Consider the following 24,505-nt stretch of genomic DNA (forward strand, 5'->3'; position numbering starts at 1 on the left):
CAGAAACAAATCAAGTTTGGAGAGAAAAATATGCACAAATCAAATCAAAATAAGACAAATGATCAAAGACAAACAGAGGTTTTTTTTTTTCATCTAGTCCCACACAGGGTTTTTTTTCTGTTTGTTTTTTTTTTCAGAAAATCACTGAAACATTACTCCGGCAGTAATGAAGAGCGATGCTGTGAGATGCCATGGTTCGTTATCGATGGTCAGCACAGAAGTGACTGAATCCTTCAAAATATACTCTTCTCTACAGTAGCTGCAGTTAGTGGATGGAAACAGTTTTCCTAAGTTACTCAACAGTTTCAGTGTCTGTTTGAAGCACGACGAGAGCTGATCCGCTGCAGACGGATGCTGAAAGTCATTTGTCAGGTGCTGCTTTTGTTTCATTCCCGAGCTGAGCGGCCGGGTTTGCCGAGTGGTGATTTCAGATGAGTGGTTTCAGAGTGGATGGGCTCAGAGAGCAAGCTGAGATGCACTCTGGGAAAAGAGAGAAGCATCTGGACAACCCACAATCCCCTTGGCTGGAGTCATTGTAAGCCACAAAGTTAACCCAAGACAAACTGAAACAGGAAAACAGTCTGTCAAGTCCAACAGATTTTGTTTTAATCTTTTTTAGTTCGTTATTTATTAATCTGTTTTTCCTCCTAGAGTTTGGGTTTTGCACAGGGCTGATGCAACGACTTTTTGAAGCTTGCAGTGATTAGGCAGTGCAGAGATACACTGTGACGGTGGGAAGCTGCGAGCTAAAAAGCACACTGTGTGGAGAGAGAAGACACGGCTACAATACAACCTGGCTTCAGACCGACTGTGGAGATTTTAACAGATGTTCATTAAAAAGAACAAAACATCAGGGTTGAATGAGAAATGCTTAACGTGCAGTCTTTACAGAAACACATCCTGAGAGAGATGAAAGCTCACACTGAGATCAGCATATCCTAACCTTACCTAAAACTTGCATTAAGGGTATGCACTTCAAAATGAACTTCAGCTTTTGCAAGCTTTGAATCTGAACGTGACATCAACGAAAATCAAAGCAAATCGTGTTAAAAGTTGCTGAACGAGGAGGTGGATCTACCAGCAAGCGTTGCTGTGTGTGACAATAATGTGTTAGTGTGTATGTAGAGAGACAGAAAATAGGGGGAGGACAAAGAGAGTGAGAGAGAAGGCCATTGTTTTTATTATGATCCCCTCGGGCTTTGAGGGCTGGGCCGAGCGTGGAGAGACGTGGAGTGTGGGAGATTTACAGTCAGAACACAGGCCTAGCTTATAGAGAGGAGGGCTGATTAACTCAACACCTCTACATGCACACAAACAGGCATCAATCAGCCCTGACAGATCTCCTTCCTAACCCTTCAATACTTCTCTTCTGCTTGGTGTCCTGAGACAAATAAACTGTATTAAACCCGCCGGTGTCCCCTCACAGAAAATCGCTCAAACTGCTGAATCACCAAAACTGTGTTTCTGCGTGACGCAAACTCAGGTGCACTGGACCTCTCTTTCAGACTTTTTAAGTGGTTACTTTAGCTTTGAAGTGGTCAACTCCCTGTGGGCTCTTTGTTTGGAGGTTATAGAGGAGAATAGGAGGCTTAATAAAGAAGAACTCCATAAACAACTGGGTGTCTCACGCAATGAGTAGGCACTTTCTGAGCCTGTCCAGACGCTGGGCTGTCTGAACGCTCATTGATGTGCCTGAAGGACCAAATGGAAGAGCAGGACAGTAGAGGAGAGGGGGAGGGAGTGCTTTTAAAGCTGATTAGCTGCGTCCGCCAACCCCTCCTTCCCCACAAAAGCTTCACGATGAGGAGATGAGGGATGGACACGGGACACCGTTTCCTGGCAACTGCTATCGACCTGCCTCAGATCAATCTCCAGACTTCTGGTGACGGCTGAGTTTGCTCTTCCTTTTCCTCCTTTCAGTATGGGTATCCTGTTAACTTCAGGTCTGACTACTTAGGTGTCTCACTTTGCCCTATCTTCTCTTAGTGGGAGGCCTAGCAGAACAGCAGTATCAGGTTAGGCCAAAGCACTTACACTTTTATCCATGGACAGAGTGCTGGTGCCCAGTTTAGAAGTTTAATGTATTTCAGCCAAAAAATGACAAGAACTGCAAAAAGCTGGCACCAAACATTGTTTTGGATATGACAATGTTCTACAGAAAAATTCTCCCATGACTGTCTGCCATAATATCCGCAACACAGAAATGACCCCAACTACTATTCAACATCTTTTATAATATTTGATTCTTCACCTGTGGAAATGTGACTTTATTAAAAGGCACCGAGGCAGAAATGGCTTTGCACCTGCACTGACATGAGCACTGGATCCATGGAAATTAAGTATGAATGCTGCCAATAAGGAGGCTCTAAAGCATGCATGTGCTTATCCAAAACTACAAGCTTTCTTAAACGAGGCCCGTCACCTACTGTAAGCGAAAGTTTCCTCTTTGGCCAGCACTGCTGCTGAACTTGCAAGGGAATCTGGGTCACATGGGCTGTTGCCAACTCTCTCTCCCTCTTCTCTTTGTCTCCTCCTTCTTCCCACCCTTCCTTATTCCTGAGATCTAAACTTTGCAAGCTCAGGGAGCCGAGGTCAGGCGCGTTCCCTCAGTCCTCCTCCCCCCTTTCCTTTTCTCAGCTGCAAGAAATTCAGACTCTCGATACCCTCCCGTTTGTGTAACCTGAGCTGTGTGAGCTGAGCCAACCCCCCACCCCCCCAGGTCAGAGTGGCAGCTTAGCTCTAAATGCTACCTCAGATAAACCTTCCTCCAATTTATGTCTGAAATCAAACCTCTAAACACTTTCACTCACACACTCATTTTATGCCTTATCTTCAGGCATAAACTCATCACGATGAGATAAATTGCTGCCATTAAGAAAAACGTTGACTTTAAAAGGTCACCACACTTGGTTTTAGCCTTTCGTGACTCTTTATCAGCGTAGCAACCGTTTTACACCAATTTTCCAATGTGTGTCTGAATGCACTGACAAAGACTGAGAACTCTGCGTAATAAAGAGGCAATTTTCTGTGCATGCCTTCTCGAGAGATGAAACGAAAGCCGACTGTTTTGACTCAGTAAGGTCAAAGTTTAGTTTAGAGGTTAACGGCATTTGCGCACACCTGCTGTTATTTGATGAGGAGGATTAGTCTGTGTTCACATAAGCCCTCGTGGCCTGAGCCCACCCTGGTGCTTACAGTAAGACTGCATATCATCCCAGAAGTTTCTTTAAAAAATACTAGCAGTAAAAGATGCATGATAGACGAGCTGCACTCCGTGAATGCTTTGTTTCCGCCTTTTATATCTCTCGCACACCCAGATGCTCTCCCTCCTGTGTTATTTCACAGAGCTGACTTTGTTCATTAACTATTAGTCCATCTCCTTCACGGCACAAAGGACGGGTCTTATTTTTGACATAAAAGAGGATCTCTGAGAATTAGCCCCACAGTTGAGAACTAAAGGAAGAGGTCCCCTTTATAGTCTATTTATCCTTTCAGCCAGAGAGGTCTTTAACAAGACAAGCTTCCAAATAAGGGAAAGAAAGACGGCAGACCTACTGTCCATCAGTGTGAACACAAGATATGGAAGGCATTAGTCATCTGACCTTAAAGGGTTAATTTATTCGCAGTGCCAATGTTTCTATCTGTTATGTTGTATATATGTAATCATAAAAGTATACGGGCTGATATCAAAATGACTACATGATGGCCTGAAACCTCAGTGAGACAATCGCAGAGAACGTGACAGTAACATAAAACACTGTGGAAGTTAATATTCTGTTTATCTTATCTTAATTTACGGACAGAAAACCAACTGACCGCTCTCTCTGTTGATTATAGAATCATGTGACTGTGTTGCTGGTTAATTCTGTCTACTGGCATAAAAACACGAGTGAGGTTGAAAAGCTTAAAAGCTTTTATAGCTGCCGGACTGGAAAACTAAATCTTTTCCGGAGACAAAAGTGGATACAGACATAGAGTAACACTGCGTGTCTGCAGAGTGCATCGATTTGTTTGTCAATGAAGTTAAATAGCCAATTGTCAGTCTTAGGCTACTGTATCATATACTTAGCAAAATGTCTTTTTTCACTACTTTGCATTGTCTAAATAAATAATATGTTCAGGAAGGTTACAAGAAATTAAAAGTATGTAATAGCCGCACAGCTCTGGCTTTATTATCTTGTTTGTTTAAACCCTGTTTGACTGATATACACGTAACCTTCTCAGATCTCACAGTGAATACAGAGCTATTATTAACATAAATAGGAGAGACTGCAACAATAAGATTTAATGATTTAAAAACAAACCTGCCCTCCTCTGACTAACAATCTGAACTCTGAATTAACCTTCAGACTTACAATCACACCCTAATCACCATCAAGAAGAGTCAAAGAAAATAATATCTGAGCTCGTTGCAGGTCCCAAAACACCTCTTCACAGATTCGCCTGCAGAGAAAAGGAAAGATAAGAAACACGGAGCTGACGAGAGGAAGGAAAGAACCCTTCTGGACCCCGCTTGAAGCACTGTGGTCTGTCTACAAATCTTTTTAATGCTTTGAATTTCTTCCTTTTGTGGCAACTGAGATAGCATAAGCTGATGTCGGGTTATCGGCGAGGAAAAAGCCCCTACGGCGATCAGGGGAAGGAGGAGGGCGGAGCGGAGATGTGAGAGAGAATAGACCGGCCTTCCTGGTTTAGAAGTAATAATAACAACAACAACAAAAAAAGTCACATAAAATGAACCAAAACAAAAAGAACAAAACTATGTGCAAACTTCTCTCATATAAATAGACTACAGTCACTGCATTGTAGAGCACCATGGGAGACAGGAGGAGGTTAGAGAGGTGTGTGTGTGTCTGTGTGTGTTTGAGAATGTAAGACATAAGTTACGCTCGCGTCTAGTTTGTGTGTGCCTATGTATCATTACAGTATTTGCATGGATCTACTACCACAGAGCTGCAGGAGCCACAGAGACTGGAGACAGATGGATCACTGGGAAGAGGGCTAGATTAGAGGAGGAGGGCGCATCTAAGGTTTAAATCAAGTTCAGCGTTCAAAGACCTAACATCGGGGGTCAGACCCAGTCCTGAAGCGAGCGTTTGCAGTGCACCAGCAGGCGCGGCGCCCCTTTGCTCTGCAGCGTGTTGATGATGGCATAGATCAGTCCCAGGATGCACAGCACCAGGACCAGTGGGATGGTTACCATCAGGATGCTCATGGTCCGCTCCTGGCTGTCGTCCACCTTCAGTACCACATCCACCTCGTTGGTCTTCTCCTCACGTCCCTCGCGAGAGTCTTGATCTTTGTCGCCGTCTGAGCCTTTGTCTTTGTCCGTTCCCCCGCGATCTGCTCCGTCCCGGTCTTTGCCCTTGTCGCCGTCGCGTCCTGCGTCGGGGTTAAATGGCGGGCGGCTTACATCTGGGTATTTGCGGCCCGAGTCCGTGTCCGTGTCTCTGTCGGGATCCAGGTCCACGCTGCAGCCCATGAAATCTCTCAGGATGGATTTTGGATAGCCCGGTTCGCTTTTCATACGGTGGTTGTCAAACTTCCAGTACTTGGAACCCTTATAGAAGTAGGTGTATGCTGAAATATAATGAAGAAAACATGAGCCCACAAAGAATGTTAAAGCATGACTAAAAGAATAATTAGAGTTTTTGGGAGATCTTTAAAGAGTTACCAGATAACTGACAGCTGCACAGATTAAACAACATATTTGTACATCTTAGAGAGAATAATAGTCTGTATTTGTTCCCCATTAGAGAGAAGTAGGTGGTTTCTCCATAATTTGAAGGTTTATACTGAGCTACGCTAACATGATCATTTAAAAAAAAAAAAAAAATCGAAATTATATTGAGCCTCTTGTCTTACCCTTGGCAAAAAAATAAGATTGATATATTTATCAAAAAGTCAAACTGTTGCTTTAATAACTTCAATATTTTACTCTAAATTCTCTCTGTGTTCAGTTGAGGCAATTAAAATTACTCAAGTGGCTATTGTCAGTCCAATAATTGCTTATTTCTAACATATCTGCAAAGAAAAAGAACTCCCCACCCAGAATGTTCAATAAATCCAATCATAGCGAAACTCAAAATCACCTTTTTTGGATTATTATAGTATTAAAATCAATAAAACGAACAAGCTGAGGGACTTCAATGAGGCAATTAGGTGAAGAATCCCTGTTTGCACTCTCTTAATCAACAAAGAGGTGGAAGTACAAACTGTGTGCTATAAAGTATGCAGTTTTGCTCTAGTTTTCATCTATTATTTATGAATTGATGTTGCTTTTGAACACCATTCAACTGAAGAACAGCCACTAAAGACAACACGTTTTATGAAATCAGTGATTTCATAAACGATCTCAACAAGAGTGTGCACAACAACTCTTAACCCTTTAAGACCTACTATAGAACCAAGTCCGCCAGAGCTTATATTATATTTTTACATGCTGTGGAGCCATTTTTGGGAGCATTTCAAGTTCCTATACATCAATACAACCATTACAGTCTAAATTTTAATAATATGTATGCATTAAGTGCATAGTAATTATATAAATTGCAAAAAAGTGCAATACACTACAAAAAAATTGCTTTTTTAACATATATTTCTAGTTAGAGAAATTTAAGAGGCTTATCCCTCAAAACTGTAAATACAAAAAAGTTGCACAAAATAGTTTCCCACCACAGGAAATTTATTTTGAGTGTCTTCATAGTTTTATTTTTGAAATACACCAATTTTTATATACCGCAGGAAAAACGAAAATAAATATTATAATGCAAATTTGCAAAAAAGCAGCATATGCATCAAAATAAACTATTTCCAGCAGTGCAATATGAGTCCTAAGCATCCCAGAAACGACACAGAAAGTCATAAAGTCAAAGATAACTTTTAAAAACACCAGTATAGGCTCATGAGGCCCTGATGGTAAAAAACTAAATTTCCGCAAAAATGACGTCACTTCTGGTTTCGGGCAGGTTAATGGCGGACATGCGATAGTTCGCGCTGATGTCTATTCCAACGTAGGAAGTGTTACGAACAGCTGATTGGATCGGCAAAACGTGTTTCTGGAATATTATGTTTTTGTTGCTGCAAGCGCTTTTTATGCAGTTTTTATGTGGAAGGAAACTGTGACCGAGGACAAGCTGATGGCATAAGATGTAAGTACAACTTCTCTGGTTTCATATGCAAAAAAAATTATTGCGCTAGCTTACATGGTTGCAGAGCTACCGGGATTTCAAAGTAGTTGCGCAAAACGGAGCGTGCTGCTCTGATCGGCTTTAAAGGGTTAATAGAAGTCAGCTACCAAGTTAAACACATAGTGAGCAAAAAATAATTCAAATAGACAAGAATAGAATTCAAAATAATTCAATTACATGAAACTCGTAAACTATAAATTTGCGTCCCTAGGAGTCAACACACTGAATCACTCCTCTCCAATAATGCACAGTAAAGCCAGAAGCATTTCACATGTCAGCTCAAAATCACACCCACACCCTCCCCCGTCTCCTGATGACTGACCACACCCTGATTCTTTGTTTCAGGCATGTCTCAGTCTGCCACAGACCCTCTTCTCACACACATACACAGAAACTACACCGCTCACCTCCATCATCGCTGAGGAAGGCCCCCTTGGGATTAGAGGGCACTGACGTTCCCCAGACACTGATTGACTTCGGGTAGCCTCTGTCAGCTGAGCGAGACTGCTCGTTGAAGCGCCAGTACCTGAAGACAGAAAGCGGGAGAAGGTTGATACTGTTTATCAACTGTCTAAACAAGAACAGAGCAGACGTCTTCCTCAGTACACTACATGCTGGGTCTGCACAGAGTGCATATCACAGTACCGCTTCCACAGAATACTTGTAGTTCTGTGAGTTAATATGCTGTGAGCGTTCTGTACACGTATAAACCTTCAGGGCGTCTATTTTCACGCGCCAAAGTCAAACCATTCACTTCGTGGTAGTGAAAAGAAAGTATGTTTGACATGAGCTTTTATACACAGTGGTACGGTTACGGGGTGTAGTTCATTTAAAATAGTTCCTACATCAATCAGCTCACAACAAGGTTTATGGATGGCTTCTGAGTAACTGAAACATGATTTCCAAAAGGAGAAGACTTTTATTCTATATAGAATAAAAACAGATGAGTGAAAAAAATGCTGTTCTTACAGTTTTATTTCTGCTGGTGTTTGGTCATAAAATCTAGGGAGTCAATGTCTGAAATCCATCTCACATCAGCCAGGATGAGAGTGAATTCACTACAATCAAGTCTGTGGACTGCCAAAATGAGTAAGATTCATCATTTATGGAGCATGACGGTCTGTACTAGATGTCGTAGCAATTTAGCATCTAACTGGTGAGATATTCCAGTCTGGAACAAAGCTGCACCAATCAACAAATTGCTGTTGACCTTTGTAGCTGGGACGAGTGCAAGTTGATCACTAGGTTTTTCAAGACATTGCTGCCCTCAATAAAAACAGAATGCAATCATTTGCTCATAAACCCTCATTTTATTAACAACAGAACACAAAGTATCAAATTCTTAAATTGACACATTTCACTGTTTCATGAAAAAGCTAATTTTGAATTTGAGGACATTAATATAGCTCGGAAAAAATGCAGCGAGAGCAACGAAGGTCTGGAAATGCAAGTAGGACTAAGAAGAAACAGGTGAAGCAACTAATTAGGCCAACGGACAACAGATTGGTAACATGACTGTGTACAAGGAGAGCCTCTAAAGCATAGGTGTCAAACTCTGGCCCGCGGGCCAAATTTGGCCCGCAGCCTAATTACATTTGGCCCGCGAAGCCATACCAAATTACTATTAGAGCTGGCCTACTGGTATTATACAGCTAATATATATATTGTTTAGTATTAAGCTTTGCTTGTTCCATATTCAGTTTTCCAGCAAAACTTATTTGAGTCCATAAGAAAAGATTCATTCTTATATCTGGAGGAAGTTTTTTTTTCAATAAATATTAATGTTAGCCTGCGACTTTGTTCCAGTTTTGAATTTTGGTCCACTGTGTATTTGAGTTTGACACCCCTGCCATAAGTCATTGTTGATTTTGTCTTCACTCTCCAACCCCTGCCAAGCTGCACCTGTGATTCTGCGGCTGCTCGCTGATGAGCTGACAGATAAGATCTTTTCTTATCCTCTGCGTCCTTACCCTATCACCTCTGCCTCCCACAGGGCGCCAGCCTGCCCTGTTGAAACACTATTTTGTGTTTCAACTGAAAAAATAGAATGCCATTGATCAAAGTAGAATGCCTTTGATCCCTTGTGATGTCATCATCTTGCTGAGAGAAAAAACCCTTAAATAGGAGCTTTGCTCTGTTAAACTTTGCTGCTCAACGGACCTTGACCTGACAGTAAGCAAACCCTTTTGGAGAGTTTTGAGAGAATTTCGCGTTACTTAGCAATTCACTGACCAAGCCGACACATTTCACCATGTCAGCTAACCCATCCTTCCGCTCAAATGAGCTTGGAATAGTTAAAGGGAGCATTTTGGGAAACCACTACAAGGTAGAGGCTTTCCTTGGAGAAGGGGGCTTTGGTATTGTAGCCAAATGTCGTGATACCATGACCAACCGAGCTGTGGCTATTAAAGTCAACAAGAGCGACCCTGATATTCTGCAACAGGCAAAACTGGAACTTTTCATCCTGGAGCAGCTGAGAAGGTTGGATCCAGATGCCGCCAACATTGTTAAATGGAACGGCTTTTTCCACGACGGAGAGCGGGTTTGCTTAAAGTTCGAACTCCTTGATCAATGCCTGTGGGACTATATAGGGGACCGTAAAAACCAGGGTCTCCCCATAAGCGAAGTCAGGCCAATTTTAGGTCAACTGACAAATGCTCTGTCCCACCTGGGTTCTGTGGGAATAGTGCACGCTGACCTCAAACCTGGAAACATCATGGTTGTAAACCGCCATGAGTCTCCCATCAAAGTCAAACTTATAGACTTTGGCCTCGCATGTCCTGCGTCTGCAGTGATGCCTGGTGACCGTGTGGGGACGGTTGGTTATAGTGCACCTGAGGTTATGCTTGGCCTTCCTTATAACGAAGCATGTGACATGTGGTCTCTGGGGCTGGTAGCTGTGGAGCTTGGTACAGGGGTGCCACTCTACCCTGGAAATGAAGACTATGATGTTTTGAAATTCATCATAGAGACTCAGGGTCAGCCACCAGATCATGTTCTAGACTCTGGCGTGTACACTGAAGACTATTTCATTGAAGACAACGACAACCAACAGCGCTGGACATTTAAGACTGACCAACAATTTCAGTACGAGACAGGATATGAGTCCCTGGAGACAAGATACATAAAACTGACGCGTCTCGATGACCTCGAACAAGTAATGATGTTTAGACGAGGACCAGAAAATGGCCAACGTTTGTTTGTAAGTTTAATTAAACAGATGCTGGCCTTGGATGCAAACCAGCGCATAACACCGTCGGAGGTTCTCCGGCATCCCTTTTTCAACCCTAAGAGTTCCCCTTGCATTGACATGAGTGCTGAAAGACCACAAAACCCGGTGGTCTTTCAGCACCCTTCAAACTTGAAATGCAAGAGATCAGAGAAAATCAACCGCAGTTTTCAAAACTCGGTTGAATTTTCTCAGCAAGTATTCGTCCACACATCAGCCAGCCCATCCTTCAGCTCAGATGAGCTTGAAATAGTTGAAGGGAGCATTTTGGGAAACCACTACAAGGTAGAGGCTTTCCTCGGAGAAGGGGGCTTTGGTATTGTAGCCAAATGCCGTGATACCAAAACCAACCAGGCTGTGGCTATCAAGGTGAACAAGAACCGCACTGATATTCTGCAACAGGCAAAAAAGGAAATTTTCATCCTGGAGCAGCTGCGAAGGTTGGATCCAGATGCCGCCAACATTGTTCAATGGAACGGCTTTTTCCTTGACAGAGAGCGGGTTTGCCTGAAATTTGAACTCCTAGATCAATGCCTGTGGGACTACATAGGGGACCCAAATAACCGGCGTCTCCCCATAAGCGAAGTCAGGCCAATTTTAGGTCAACTGACAAATGCTCTGTCCCACCTGGGTTCTTTGGGAATAGTGCACGCTGACCTCAAACCTGGAAACATCATGGTTGTAAATCGCTATGAGTCTCCAGTCAAAGTCAGACTTATAGACTTTGGCCTCGCATGTCCTGCGTCTGCAGTGATGCCTGGTGACCGTGTGGGGACGGTTGGTTATAGTGCACCTGAGGTTATGCTTGGCCTTCCTTATAACGAAGCATGTGACATGTGGTCTCTGGGGCTGGTGGCTGTTGAGCTTGTTACAGGGGTGCCACTCTACCCTGGAAAAAAATATTATGATGTTTTGAAATTCATCATAGAGACTCAGGGTCAGCCACCAGATCATGTTCTCGATCCTGGCGTGTACACTGAAGACTATTTCATAAAAGACAACTACAACTACAACCAACAACGCTGGACATTTAAGACCGCCCAACAATTTAAATACGGGACAGGATATGAATCTTTGGAGACAAGATACATAAAACTTAAACGTCTGGATGACCTCGAACAAATAATGATGTTTAGACGAGGACCAGAAGATGGCCAACGCTTATTTGTCAGCCTAATTAAAGAGATGTTGGCCTTGGATGCACACCAGCGGATAACACCCTCTCAGGCTCTACAGCATCCCTTTTTCAACCCTGGCCTCTCCAACAGGTTCCCAAGTATCAACATTGAAAAACCATACAGAGTCAATCTCCAGCATGGCATCTTCCACCCTGGACAAAAGTGATAAAAACACAAACTGGGGTTGGAAAAGGATATTAACAGCAAATTACACTGGAAATATTAATTAAGCTGCTCCAATAATTATCACTTTGACTTTTTTTTTTTTTTTAATTTTCACTCCCCCCCCAACCAGTCGCGGCAGATGGCTGTCCCTTCCTGAGCCTGGTTCTGTCGAAGGTTTCTTCCTTTTTAAAGGGAGTTTTTCCTTCCCACTGTCGCTAAATGCTTGCTCATAGGGAATCTTCTGATTGCTGGGGTGGCCAAAACTCTAGGGGAACTAGCAATTCTTGTGAAAATTTAAAAAAAAAAAAAAAGCTTACCAATATTCAAAGCAGAGCAGCGGACACCTTACCATCACATCAGTCCTTTAATCTGACCTAAAACACCATGTTTACAGAAATAAATTCCATACAAATTGGAACTAAATTGTTGTTTTTGATTGTTTATAAATATATAGTGCTACCCTTCAGCCTCCTAGTAGACATACCTGTGTTATAAATGTGAAACTCCTCCGATTTTCAGAAAAGTTGACCTCTGACCTTGAAGTCAAGGTCACTGAGATTTAAGCTTCACAGAGATTTTCAGTAGATGCAACCATGGTATTGATTTGAAAAATCTACACAATCACAAACTTGGGTGTCCACAGCGCCTCGCCATATACCAAAGATTAAGAGGTGTTTTTTTCTAGGTTTTTATAAAGATTACAAAACACAAATAACAAAAATGCCAACGCTATTGTCATTTTTGACAATGCTATTTTGATGTTGGCTGCCAGGACAGCTGCCACCACACTGATGTGACACACTACAAATCAACTCTTTGATGCTCTGTGCTGAGTCTGCACAATAACCTGCATTTAAACATTCATTTAATATCACATACACATATACACATACTGTCCCTCAATAAGAAAAAAAGAAAAAATAAAGAATAACATTGAGACTGTAACTTTGCCATAAGTGTCAAACTCTGGCCTGCAGCCTAATTACATTTGGCCCGCGAAGCCATACCAAATTACTATTAGAGCTGGCCTACTGGTATTATACAGCTAATATACAGTGGGGCAAAAAAGTATTTAGTCAGCCACCGATTGTGCAAGTTCCCCCACTTAAAATGATGACAGAGGTCAGTAATTTGCACCAGAGGTACACTTCAACTGTGAGAGACAGAATGTGAAAAAAAAATCCATGAATTCACATGGTAGGATTTGTAAAGAATTTATTCGTAAATCAGGGTGGAAAATAAGTATTTGGTCAATAACAAAAATACAACTCAATACTTTGTAACATAACCTTTGTTGGCAATAACAGAGGTCAAACGTTTACTATAGGTCTTTACCAGGTTTGCACACACAGTAGCTGGTATTTTGGCCCATTCCTCCATGCAGATCTTCTCAAGAGCAGTGATGTTTTGGGGCTGTCGCCGAGCAACACGGACTTTCAACTCCCGCCACAGATTTTCTATGGGGTTGAGGTCTGGAGACTGGCTAGGCCACTCCAGGACTTTCAAATGCTTCTTATGGAGCCACTCCTTTGTTGCCCGGGCGGTGTGTTTTGGATCATTGTCATGTTGGAAGACCCAGCCTCGTTTCATCTTCAAAGTTCTCACTGATGGAAGGAGGTTTTGGCTCAAAATCTCACGATACTTGGCCCCATTCATTCTGTCCTTAACACGGATCAGTCGTCCTGTCCCCTTGGCAGAAAAACAGCCCCATAGCATGATGTTTCCACCCCCATGCTTCACAGTAGGTATGGTGTTCTTGGGATGCAACTCAGTATTCTTCTTCCTCCAAACACGACGAGTTGAGTTTATACCAAAAAGTTCTACTTTGGTTTCATCTGACCACATGACATTCTCCCAATCCTCTGCTGTATCATCCATGTGCTCTCTGGCAAACTTCAGACGGGCCTGGACATGCACTGGCTTCAGCAGCGGAACACGTCTGGCACTGCGGGATTTGATTCCCTGCCGTTGTAGTGTGTTACTGATGGTGACCTTTGTTACTTTGGTCCCAGCTCTCTGCAGGTCATTCACCAGGTCCCCCCGTGTGGTTCTGGGATCTTTGCTCATCGTTCTCATGATCATTTTGACCCCACGGGATGAGATCTTGCGTGGAGCCCCAGATCGAGGGAGATTATCAGTGGTCTTGTATGTCTTCCATTTTCTGATGATTGCTCCCACAGTTGATTTTTTCACACCAAGCTGCTTGCCTACTGTAGATTCACTCTTCCCAGTCTGGTGCAGGTCTACAATTCTTTTCCTGGTGTCCTTCGAAAGCTCTTTGGTCTTGGCCATGGCGGAGTTTGGAGTCTGACTGGTTGAGGCTGTGGACAGGTGTCTTTTATACAGATGATGAGGTCAAACAGGTGCCATTCATACAGGTAACGAGTGGGGGACAGAAAAGCTTCTTACAGAAGACGTTACAGGTCTGTGAGAGCCAGGGATTTTCCTTGTTTGAGGTGACCAAATACTTATTTTCCACCCTGATTTACGAATAAATTCTTTACAAATCCTACCATGTGAATTCATGGATTTTTTTTTCACATTCTGTCTCTCACAGTTGAAGTGTACCTCTGGTGCAAATTACTGACCTCTGTCATCATTTTAAGTGGGGGAACTTGCACAATCGGTGGCTGACTAAATACTTTTTTGCCCCACTGTATATATTGTTTAGTATTAAGCTTTGCTTGTTCCATATTCAGTTTTCCAGCAAAACTTATTTGAGTCCATAAGAAAAGATTCATTCTTATATCTGGAGGAAGATTTTTTTTAATAAATATTAATGTTAGCCCGCGACTTTGTTCCAGTTTTGAATTTTGGCCCACTGTGTATTTGAGTTTGACACCCCTGCTCTAAAGGCATCGAAAGGCACCATTAGCACTGAAAGTTTTCTACAGGTTTTACAGAAACAAATTTTCCCACCAGATGCCCTTTTTTGTTTTTTAAGGGAAGAAATTATATATTTCAAGAAGACAATGTTAAACTGCATCTCTTACAAAGGGAGGTTTTGTAGTAGAAGTGTCTGGGTGTTGAACTGGGCTGCCTGCAGTCACCAGCTAAAAATGTTTGGCACATCATGAAACGAACAGTACGACACAGAAGGCCCAGGACTGTTGAGCAGATCATATCCCACGTCACACAAGAGTGGGACGATATTCCTCTCTGAAAATTTCAGCAAGTGGTCTCTGAGTCTGTAAACATCAGTTCCCACACATTTGTGGACTGCTGTTAAACAAAGGAGATGCTACACAGTGATAAACATGACCCTATTGTGTTTAACACTCCTTAGATTAAACATTTGATTTGTTAAGTGACCCTGCAAAAACTTGCCAAAAGCAACCAAACTACTGATATCCTTTTAATGCAATATACTCACAGTTCAGTGTCACTCAGACAGAGTATAGGACTATATTACCTGTCTCCTTGAAAGAAGTAAGTGTAGCCGGATGGCTCCCACCAGATGGCTGTGTCTATTCGGTCGTAGGGAATATCTATACCATAATCGACTAGCTCAAGTGGGTAGCCTGGTTCCAGGTTAGCCTCTCTGAAAAGCCAGAATCTGTTTCCTGAGGAGAGGAGAGACATTTTATGTGATGCTTTCTGATGTATACATTGGAGCATTCCCCTATCCACTCTTCCCCTTATATGGAAAATGTTACCACACACAATCACATTGTATATGACATATATATGGTTACCCACACATCATAAACCTTCGAGAATGCTCGTGCACACATGTTTAATTTGCTAGCAATTACGGTTAAGAACAGTCCCACAAACCAAACCAGCATTTACACACACTTGTAAATAATAAGAATGCAATAATGGATTATTGGCAAGCAATCAAAAAAAACCTCAGCAGAAGTGAGTACGACATCCCTGACTACAGAGTTTGGGTTCGGCCTGTAATTATGCACAAGGAGTGGCTTGTCTCATGTCAGGCTAAAGCACATTTTGTTGCTGAAGGGAACGTTTTTATTGTTTCTCACAGTATCTGACAGGGGGACTGTGTTTCACCATTACATCTCCTTTTGGCTTCATTCTGCCTTTCCCTCACCCGCCCATCCATCCACCCACTTCTGGCCCCTTGCTCCTCATTTAAAAAGAAAGCTCTACACTCAGCATCTGGATAGAACAAGAGGTTGACGCAATGCTTCCCAGGGTTCCTGCGGCGCACAGCCCTCATGTAAAATCCCATGACTTACTCCACAGCTTTTCGAGGCAATGCCAGAGCACTTCAGTGACATAAAAATACGATGCCTTTTTTCCCCTGGAAATCTTTTTCTACGGGGATGAACAATGTTGTTTCTATTACAGCTGGCCTTGTTTTGGACCGGAGCAGCAGGGAAACCTCTGGGTAACACAACAGCTGTGCAACTGGCTTACAGTAAATATTTACTTTACCGCACTACAGTAAATCAGTACAATACAAACATCAATTCATCCATGTATTACTGTATTTCAGAGAATGCACAGATGCAGGATATTTGTACAACAGCAGAATATTGTAAGACTTTGTGTTTTGGCTTAAGCGATGAGCTCGAATGTAGAAACTGGGCAGTGATGAAAAAATATACCCAGGAGCCTTACAGGTTGATTGAAGGGCTGGTGGAGCGGTAGAAACAGCAATTTTTCTGCATGAGCAGATCTCTAGACTGTGTGTCAGGGTTTCTTTACTGTCTCCATTGTGCTTTAGTTTGATTTGTCAGGTTGGCTGGCTTTTCTGTGCTTCTAGTTTCTAGTTTGGATATAAAATAACAAACAAAAAACAGTTCAGTTTATTGCTAATGTAAAATAGGGCTGCCACGATTAGCCGACTAGTCACGATTACGTCGACTATCAAAATCGTCGACGACTAATTTAATAGTCGACGCGTCGTTTGAAGCTTTGTAAGATCACAAAAGACGCAGGAATAAGTAGTAGTATTTAAGAGTGTAATAACGGACTGAAACAGAAGATGGCAGCACTGCATGTACAAGGATGCCAGCTGCCGTTAAACCCCGAAGAAGAAGAAGAAACTGTGTCCCAGAATTCATAGCGCAGCCCAGCTCAGTTTCCAACAATGGCGGCAGCTAGTTAGTTTTAATATTACTCTTATTATTCTTTCTGGGTCACAAAATAAACGTTTAACATATTTTCAGGCGAGAATGTAGCTGTGTAAACCTCAAATATCTGCTCAGTTTATCAAGACACCGCATATTTTCAAAAGCGCTCCGACGTTTTCGGAGACGTCTGTTACCCACTAGCTCCATAGCTAGCCGGGGGCTAGGCTAACTAGAGCCGTGGAACACCGGACTCCCGGCAAATCGTTTTCAAACCCACCGCCATCTTTCGCTACTCAGGTTAAACATATACAAGTCATTTAGATAACTTAAAAATGTTATTGTTTTGGGTTTTTTTAGTATTTTATTTGTTCCTGAGTAAATCGGTTTGGATGAGATTAAAGTTATAGTTTTTACACAGCTGAATAAACGGCAAGCAGACAGCTGATTATCAGAAGTGTGAGATGCTGGAGAATATACTCTGGTGTCCTGTTATATTTTAGATAGCAAGGAGTTTATTAAACTTCACCGAAACAATCTGCAAATTTCATTAAAATTTAATAAACTATCACCTTGTCTTTATTTTTAGTTAGCACATACCTTAAACACTTAAAGCTGTAAGCTAATGATAGTTATATAAGAGCAGATGCTGCTGGTGCAATAAGCTGTACGTTTTACGTCCAATGGATGATGATCTGATTAGTCGACTATCAAAATAATCGTTTGTGGCAGCCCTAATGTAAAAACATGTACAGTGTTAATATTTGGTGTCTGAATTAAAACAGTTGCCATTAATATTACTCAAAACCACATTTCAGATCCCAAAGTCACCAAAGGAAGAAAATCCTTTTGGGCCGTTATTTGTAGCTACAACAGTCGAGACTACTATAATCCAGAGTTTATAACAAAACATGTCTTAGCCGGAGCCACAAAATTCATCAGCTTTGACACACAATTTAAGTGAAACCTGTTTTAGTATTTCAATTTAAAGTAGTAGCTCATTAATCACAAAGATATGTCACTGAGTCAAAGTATCATGAAAACTTAGGATTGAGTTGAGGTGGGTTGAGAAGTGACTTGCAGATGCACCATAAAGAGCGCAGGTTTGAGGTTTGGAACTTGGAGGTGTTGAACGGTATCAGCTGATGTGGGCTTGTCTTAAGATCAGCTGGTTGTGCCTGAAGCTGTGCTTGTTTCTTGGCCCATGATTGAAAACTGTATTTCACAAGTCTGCAAGAACTTGTGCACAACAGTGATGAGTGATTGCTTTAGTCACCGCCAGAGAAAGTAAATGTATTGACTGATGCGATGGGTTTAAATACAGGTGTTCATAATAGGCATCCTATTGTTGTGCTTGTCCCCCTTAATCTTATACTCTGCCAGTTTCCTTTCTTCTCTCCCTCTTTCCTCTTCCTTTGTCTCACTCTTCCTTTGCTTAATGGCTTCTTGCCAAATGTCATGCAGAGTCTTGCCGATGACATCATTCTCCTCATTATCAACAGCCGAGTTCTTCTTTTTTCATTCAACTTTATTCGCTGTTGTAAAAGACAAGCTGCTCTCAGAGTCTGTGCCAAAATAATGAGCTGTTCTAAAAAAGATTAATACTCAGCATGGTGAACGCATTATGTACTGCTGCTTTCTTAAGGAAGTGGGACTAAGAAAATCTTTAACATTATCTGTAGGAGATAGAAAAAGCTGCAGTCAGTTTTACTGCTCATATAATGGATTGAAACTGTACTCGGGTTGTAAAAAAGAAACCAGATGTGAGGGTTTTTTTTGTTTTCTATGCACGAGAGCGCACATGTTTATGTGAGATATATTTATGGTCCATATGTCCAGAAAAAGTAAATACCTGATCTATAAAGGTGAAACAAATAGAATATTTCAACTCTGACATTTATGATAACACCTGGACCTACACACTAGATACAGATGTGTTTATCTCACATCTCTTATCTCTTTATCTAACTTTTATCTTTTTATTTTTTAAACTGCATAACCTAGAATTACTTTCTCAAGCCTGCATGCCTTGTCATAAATGCCCAATGCATGAATTTTTTTATTATGAAAAATACCGCATCCAATTTAAAATACTGCTGCTTACGTTTAAAATTACCAACAACACAGCACCGAGCTACCTTAAGGAACTCCTTAAATCGTATGTTCCTGCCAGAGCATTAAGATCATCCACTCAGTTACTCTTGGTGCAGCCTAGATCTCGGCTGAAGTCTAGAGGTGTCCGGGCGTTTGCCCTGGCTGCACCAGAGTTGTGGAATAACCTTCCGATTGTGATCCGGGCGTCTGATTCCATCCAATCTTTTAAATCACGGTTAAAAACCTATTTGTTTAATCTCGCCTTTCCTGCTTGTTAATGCTCGCACCTGACTTTTAGACATATTCTATTTTTTCTTATACATATTTTTATGGGTTGTGCTTTTATTATGTTTTTATTTTGATATGCATTTAATATTACCCCTGTGTATTAGTGGCATTGACCTGTGAGGATATTTGATACTTTGCTAAGGCATTATAATACTCGTGTTACTTCTCTGTCTCTTATGTTAAGCACTTTGGTATACCGCTGGTTTTTAAATGTGCTCTATAAATAAAGATTGTTGTTGTTGTTGTTATGAATTTTGACCTTAACCTTTGACCTCAACAATCTAATCAGTTCAGCCTTGAGTCTAAGTGAATGGTTGTGCCAAATTAAATAAATAAATAAATTCCTCCAGTCATTCATTAGCACATTCGTGATTGGGATGGATGTGCGGTCAAAGGGACGCTGATCTTTGACCTCTTTTTACCAAAATCTAATCAGTCATCTCTGCTCTTTCCACTGATTGTTGGAGGCTGAAAACTGCAGCCTTACATCCACTAACATGCATTTTTCTTTACAGTTACTAAGCAATAAACTGAATTAATCCCATTTGACTTCTCATATTTGGTATCAAGGTGACATAAATCCTTTACAAAAGAGAGTACATGTAAGAATAATAACAGCATGAGTGTGCAAGACAAGTCATCATAGTCATCATCTACAGAATAGGAAGCATGCATCAATGGGTATGTGCACCAGTATTATCTGCTTACCTTTAAAGAAGACGAACCTGCCATCATGTCTCTCATATGCAGCATCAATGTCGCCAGGGAGACCCCTCCAAAAGTGACCGATTGGCATGGGGTAGTTATCCAGAACCCTGTTCCTACGCACACGCCAGAACCAGCGGCCCTGAGGGGACACAGTACAAAAGTTTGGCTTAGTTTCTTATCTTTTCAGTTAGTTTTAAGAACTCGCTCCTAGCTGAGACTCAATGAAATACAATGACAGCGAAGTAAATCGATGACGGGAGTGCAGGAGGGGAAGAGCTTCATATCACATCCTTAGCTTTAAAAACAATTGCATTCAGAGAACGTGCAAAAAGACGCAATAAGATATATTTTCTCAAGTCATCCATGCAGTCACCCCAGCTGAGGTCACGTACACTGTTGCTTTTTTGTCCTCTATGCCAAGCAAACTGAGCTCTGCAGGATAATTAGATCAGAATGTACAATAAACTAGCAAAAGCAGAACACTAGCAGGCTAATAATAGTCAGTCACTGCTCTGCTGGTTTTATCATGTTCCCTCACTGCAGTCTCTCTGTTGATCAGTCTGCCATGAGATAGCACTTTAATAAAGAACTGTGGTGTTTGTTTGTGACGTCAGTGACACAAAACAAAGGAAAAGAAAATGCATATTTTTACCCTTCATGACACTTTGGTTAGTGAACATGCAGTAGATACTACTGCAAACAAGCAGCAGACAGAGTTTAACCAGCAGCCCCTCGACTCATTCATAACTGGTGAGTCAGTAGCCCTGCTTGTCCTGGATGCTATAACAGTAAAATGCTGGGTGCTGCTTCTTTCTGGCAAGCGCTGCTAGTTTTGTCCTTCATGCAGGACACACTCGCAGACAGCACGGCGCGGCACAGGACAGAACACACTGGAGATGTGTTGGTGAGTGAGACAGAACAGGGCTGAATCCAACTGGATGCTCATCCGTGTGTCTGGTCGGACAGCTCCTTTCCTACCGAATTGACCATATTAGAGCAGATCTCAGTGTGGGAGTTTCATTACTGAGAACTGCTCGGTGTGCTGGCTCTCTTTATGTCGAGACCTTCTGCTGTGAAGTGGACAAAAGAAAGAAACTTTTCCTGAAGAATGACAGCACCTTTTTTTCCTTTAATGAACAGGACTCCATAGAGGAAAGAGTGGAACTGGTGTGCTCCAAATGACTCCTACTCATTCAGGGAGCAATTTTGTCTGTGCAGAATAATAGCAGAGAAAACCGATGACATATCATTTCTTTGAATTTGGACGAAAGCTGACCGACAGACCAATGTTTCCACGCATAAAGCCACACTGTCCTCGGCTAAAAATGAAGAAATAAAGACGACTGTATTATAATATTACAACCTTGCAATTAACTTTCAGGCCAAGCTGGGGAGGAGTGATAGAGAGAAATTTGAATAAATGATAATTACAGCTCAAAATCAACAAACCTTGATATAACCACATGAATAAATCTAACCAGTGAATATATATTTATTGCCTGCATTTGCTCTGATCAGGTAATTTCTATTTTTGAAGCTCATTAAGAACTGGTTAAATTTGGACAATGAATAATAATGTCTCATGACTTTAATGAAACCCATGAAGACAGACATTAACGTCTGCGATGAAACCCAAGAGTACAAATATAACTGCTTGACCGTGTGTAGCATATGTCCAGGCAGTCAGATTTCAGAGTGTGTAATGACTGGTCAGTGTCACACACACTTAAGAGTCCAAGACAGGAGCTATTCATAGACTGATCTGAGTATTTGGGGAGAGATGGGGGTGCAGTGGTCTGCTGTGTGGACTACAAAGCAAATGAAAGATCCCACAAGCAAGAAATATTCACATCTGTGTGTTTTTTCAGCTCTGCAAACACCCCAGATCAAGTTTGCTATCTACAGCTGCTGTGAGCCCTAATGCTTCAGTTCAGTGTCAGACGTCAAAACAGCAGAGCAACATTTCTGGAGGTGAAACTGAGGCTTCTTTAAAGTAAAGCCTGCATGTCCCCTGCCCCGCTCAGTATAATATCTGCAGCTCTCTTCACTAGTCAATGCTATCAACACTGGACACCTTTTCTGGCCTCTCCCATGGAAACACGTAATTACTTATCTTTGCAGAGCTGCACTATGTATAAACCAACGCCAGAAGAAAGAAGATCTGAAATGCATGGGAGGAAATGGAGCCCTACTTGCTGCTGAAAGTTCAATAAATTCAATTGAACACACAGCACCTGCACAGTGAAAAAGTACTGGAAAAGCTGATTAAATAATATCAAAATACCCATATAATAAATAATGAGAGAGGAGCTGCAGCCAATAACACGATCAGTTTAAATACTAGCATCTACAAGACAAATCTCATAAAGGTTAAGACTCAGTTAATATGTAACTGCTGCCGCAGCTAATGTTTTGTGTGGGCCCAGAGGCTCTTTAAACACCTGACTAACCCTCAAACCCTTTTAACTGTTCTCAGTCTCATAAAAGAACACCAGCTCCGTGGGTTTACAATCCACAAGCACCTGATTGAAAACAGACCCCTTGTTGGCTGCGTACACGCCATTTGTCGTAACTCGTTTCTCAGGAAAATAATAACTAATATACTGGTGGAGTTGTCATGAAAGCTCCTTTCCTGGAAGATGACTTAATTTCCAAGGAAGGTCCTACTTGGAAATAAACTCATGGTGGCAGAACTTTTCCATGTATTGCTTAATGAAGCACAGCTGCTGTGATTTGGCGTTATATGCATAAAATTGAATTGAATTGAATTTAATGTTCACAACTTTACAAAGACTCAATTTCTTAATCCGCAAACCATTTACCTTGAAGACAAACATCTCTCCTCGGAGCATAGCAACAGTGTCAAAGTTCCCCTCACAGATATTGGGTCCATAATGATCTGGCCTTTCGGTGGTCCTGGGCCTATCAGGTTGCCGAGGAGGTGTTTGAGGTGGTCTGGGATCTGGGCGACGTGGTGCCACTGTAGGCAAGGCCTGGGTGGGACTGCTGTCAGGAGGACCTTCAGGAAGTCACAGACACAATACTTTAAACTGAGTGGATAACTAGTCACAATTTAATATCAAGAATAAGATTTCATGTCTGCATCATTTAAAAGATACGTGTGAGGATTAAAAATAAAGTCCTACCATAGATCTGTTGTATCCCCCGCCGGTCATCCTCTGGCAACTGGAAGTTCTCCGTTTCCATCCACTGGTAGAAGGGAGCCATGATGGCGAGAGGATTGTTGGAATGCTCTAAGCCCAGGGCGTGTCCCAGCTCGTGGACTGCTACCAGGAAGAGGTCATTACCTGTATGAATGAGAGATAGGTTAGAATAAAAGAGGAGAAAGGCAAACAAATAAAGGGCTCACAAAAGCTAACCGAGTTCAAGTTGCACTGCAGTACAAAATGCAAGATGGAAACCCCCAACAAAGTAAACCACACCCAGTGCTTGCTTAGTGGGTTCAATCCAGTCTTAAAGTTTCCACAATCTCTATCCCTCAACATAGAGAGATTTTTATAGGCAGAGGATTTAACAAATTGGTAACATCAGACACAATAGCCTTTAACATAGAGATCTTCCTATTGTGAAGATTTTATTTCTTGTCATGAAGAACAAAGATGTCTGGATCTTTAGTTTCTTGGATTATGTGGATGTATCAAGATTCTTAAATTCACAGAACGCTCAGTTTGCTTGGGGCGTAGGTGTTGTAGAGTTCAGTCATTGTTAGAGTCCTGAAAATGTTGTCATCAAAGTGTAAACGCAAAACACTCTTTACAGAGTTCTGTGTTGTAAACCCAGCTTGTCTCCACAGTCACTACACTTCAGTGCACCAGCTGTGCACACATCTTCACATCCTCCAGGCAGAATGTGTAGTTTCTACAGCATTCGCAAGCACATCTGCAACTAGGGCTGGGCGATATGGTCTAAAAGCCATATCACGGTATAATTTGAAGCATGTGGGGTAACGATATATATCGCGATATCTTCCGTTCTTCTGTATAACGTATTTTCCACACTATAAGGGGCACTTAAAATCCTTTAATGTGCCTTATCTATGAATTCTGGTTGTGCTTACTAACCTTGAACCGATTTTATGTGGTATACAGCGTACAGAAATCTGGCAAAAATGTTTTAGTACAACTTTGGTAAGCTACGAAGCCGCACCACTTGTTGGATTGTCGGAGCATTACGGCTGCCGTAATCAGGAGCCCTGCGAAGAACTCCGTCTGCTTCAGGTCCCAAAGTCAAACGAACACTGCAGCATCACTGAGAGTTAAAAACTAAAGCTAAATCATTTCATCTTTAATAAAATGATCAGCATTGCTGCTTTACCAGGTGTAACAATTAAGTTTAACATCTAGGCATTCATGAAAACAGAATTTATTAAATCCAGTTAGCAGGAAGCAGGTTTCCACCTAAACATGATATGCCATGTTCTGACTGAGAGACAGCTGCTATCACTTCCAACATAAATGAAGACAGAAAACTAAACAGCAGTGACTTTTGTAGGGTTACCGAAGTTGGACTAGCCGGTATATAATTGTGTCCTACGTGATCGCTAGCGACACAGCTATGTTAGCATAATATTAGCATAATATAAACAGTGAAGCT

General features: G+C 41.8%; 2 protein-coding genes across 3 annotated transcripts in view; one reads left to right on the forward strand and one right to left on the reverse strand.

Moving 5' to 3' along the window:
- Nucleotides 1-277: 277 nt before the first annotated feature.
- The window catches only part of mmp15b (matrix metallopeptidase 15b), a 42,667-nt gene continuing 18,439 nt past the window's right edge, over nucleotides 278-24,505 (reverse strand). For both annotated transcript variants that reach the window (XM_087842323.1, XM_087842380.1), the window contains exons 5-10: nucleotides 23,038-23,199; nucleotides 22,714-22,910; nucleotides 19,892-20,030; nucleotides 15,175-15,325; nucleotides 7,598-7,716; nucleotides 278-5,580 (exon numbers count right to left, since the gene is read on the reverse strand). In XM_087842323.1, coding sequence (XP_087698449.1) covers nucleotides 5,072-5,580; nucleotides 7,598-7,716; nucleotides 15,175-15,325; nucleotides 19,892-20,030; nucleotides 22,714-22,910; nucleotides 23,038-23,199 — 1,277 coding nt within the window. In that variant the 3' untranslated portion in view covers nucleotides 278-5,071. The remainder of the gene's footprint in view (nucleotides 5,581-7,597; nucleotides 7,717-15,174; nucleotides 15,326-19,891; nucleotides 20,031-22,713; nucleotides 22,911-23,037; nucleotides 23,200-24,505) is intronic.
- LOC148106272 (uncharacterized) lies at nucleotides 9,303-11,880 on the forward strand. Its single transcript, XM_087842217.1, has one exon. It carries the CDS (start codon nucleotides 9,442-9,444, stop codon nucleotides 11,761-11,763), a length of 2,322 nt encoding a protein of 773 aa, XP_087698343.1. The 5' UTR covers nucleotides 9,303-9,441; the 3' UTR covers nucleotides 11,764-11,880.

Source organism: Neolamprologus brichardi, chromosome 1, assembly GCF_056152115.1.
Source record: "Neolamprologus brichardi isolate AB-2024 chromosome 1, ASM5615211v1, whole genome shotgun sequence".
NCBI classification, from domain to species: Eukaryota; Metazoa; Chordata; class Actinopteri; order Cichliformes; family Cichlidae; genus Neolamprologus; species Neolamprologus brichardi.

What these genes read in the sequence shown, in the direction of transcription:
- LOC148106272 (XM_087842217.1), top strand. Translation starts at nt 9,442, where the DNA reads ATGTCAGCTAACCCATCCTTCCGCTCAAATGAGCTTGGAATAGTTAAA.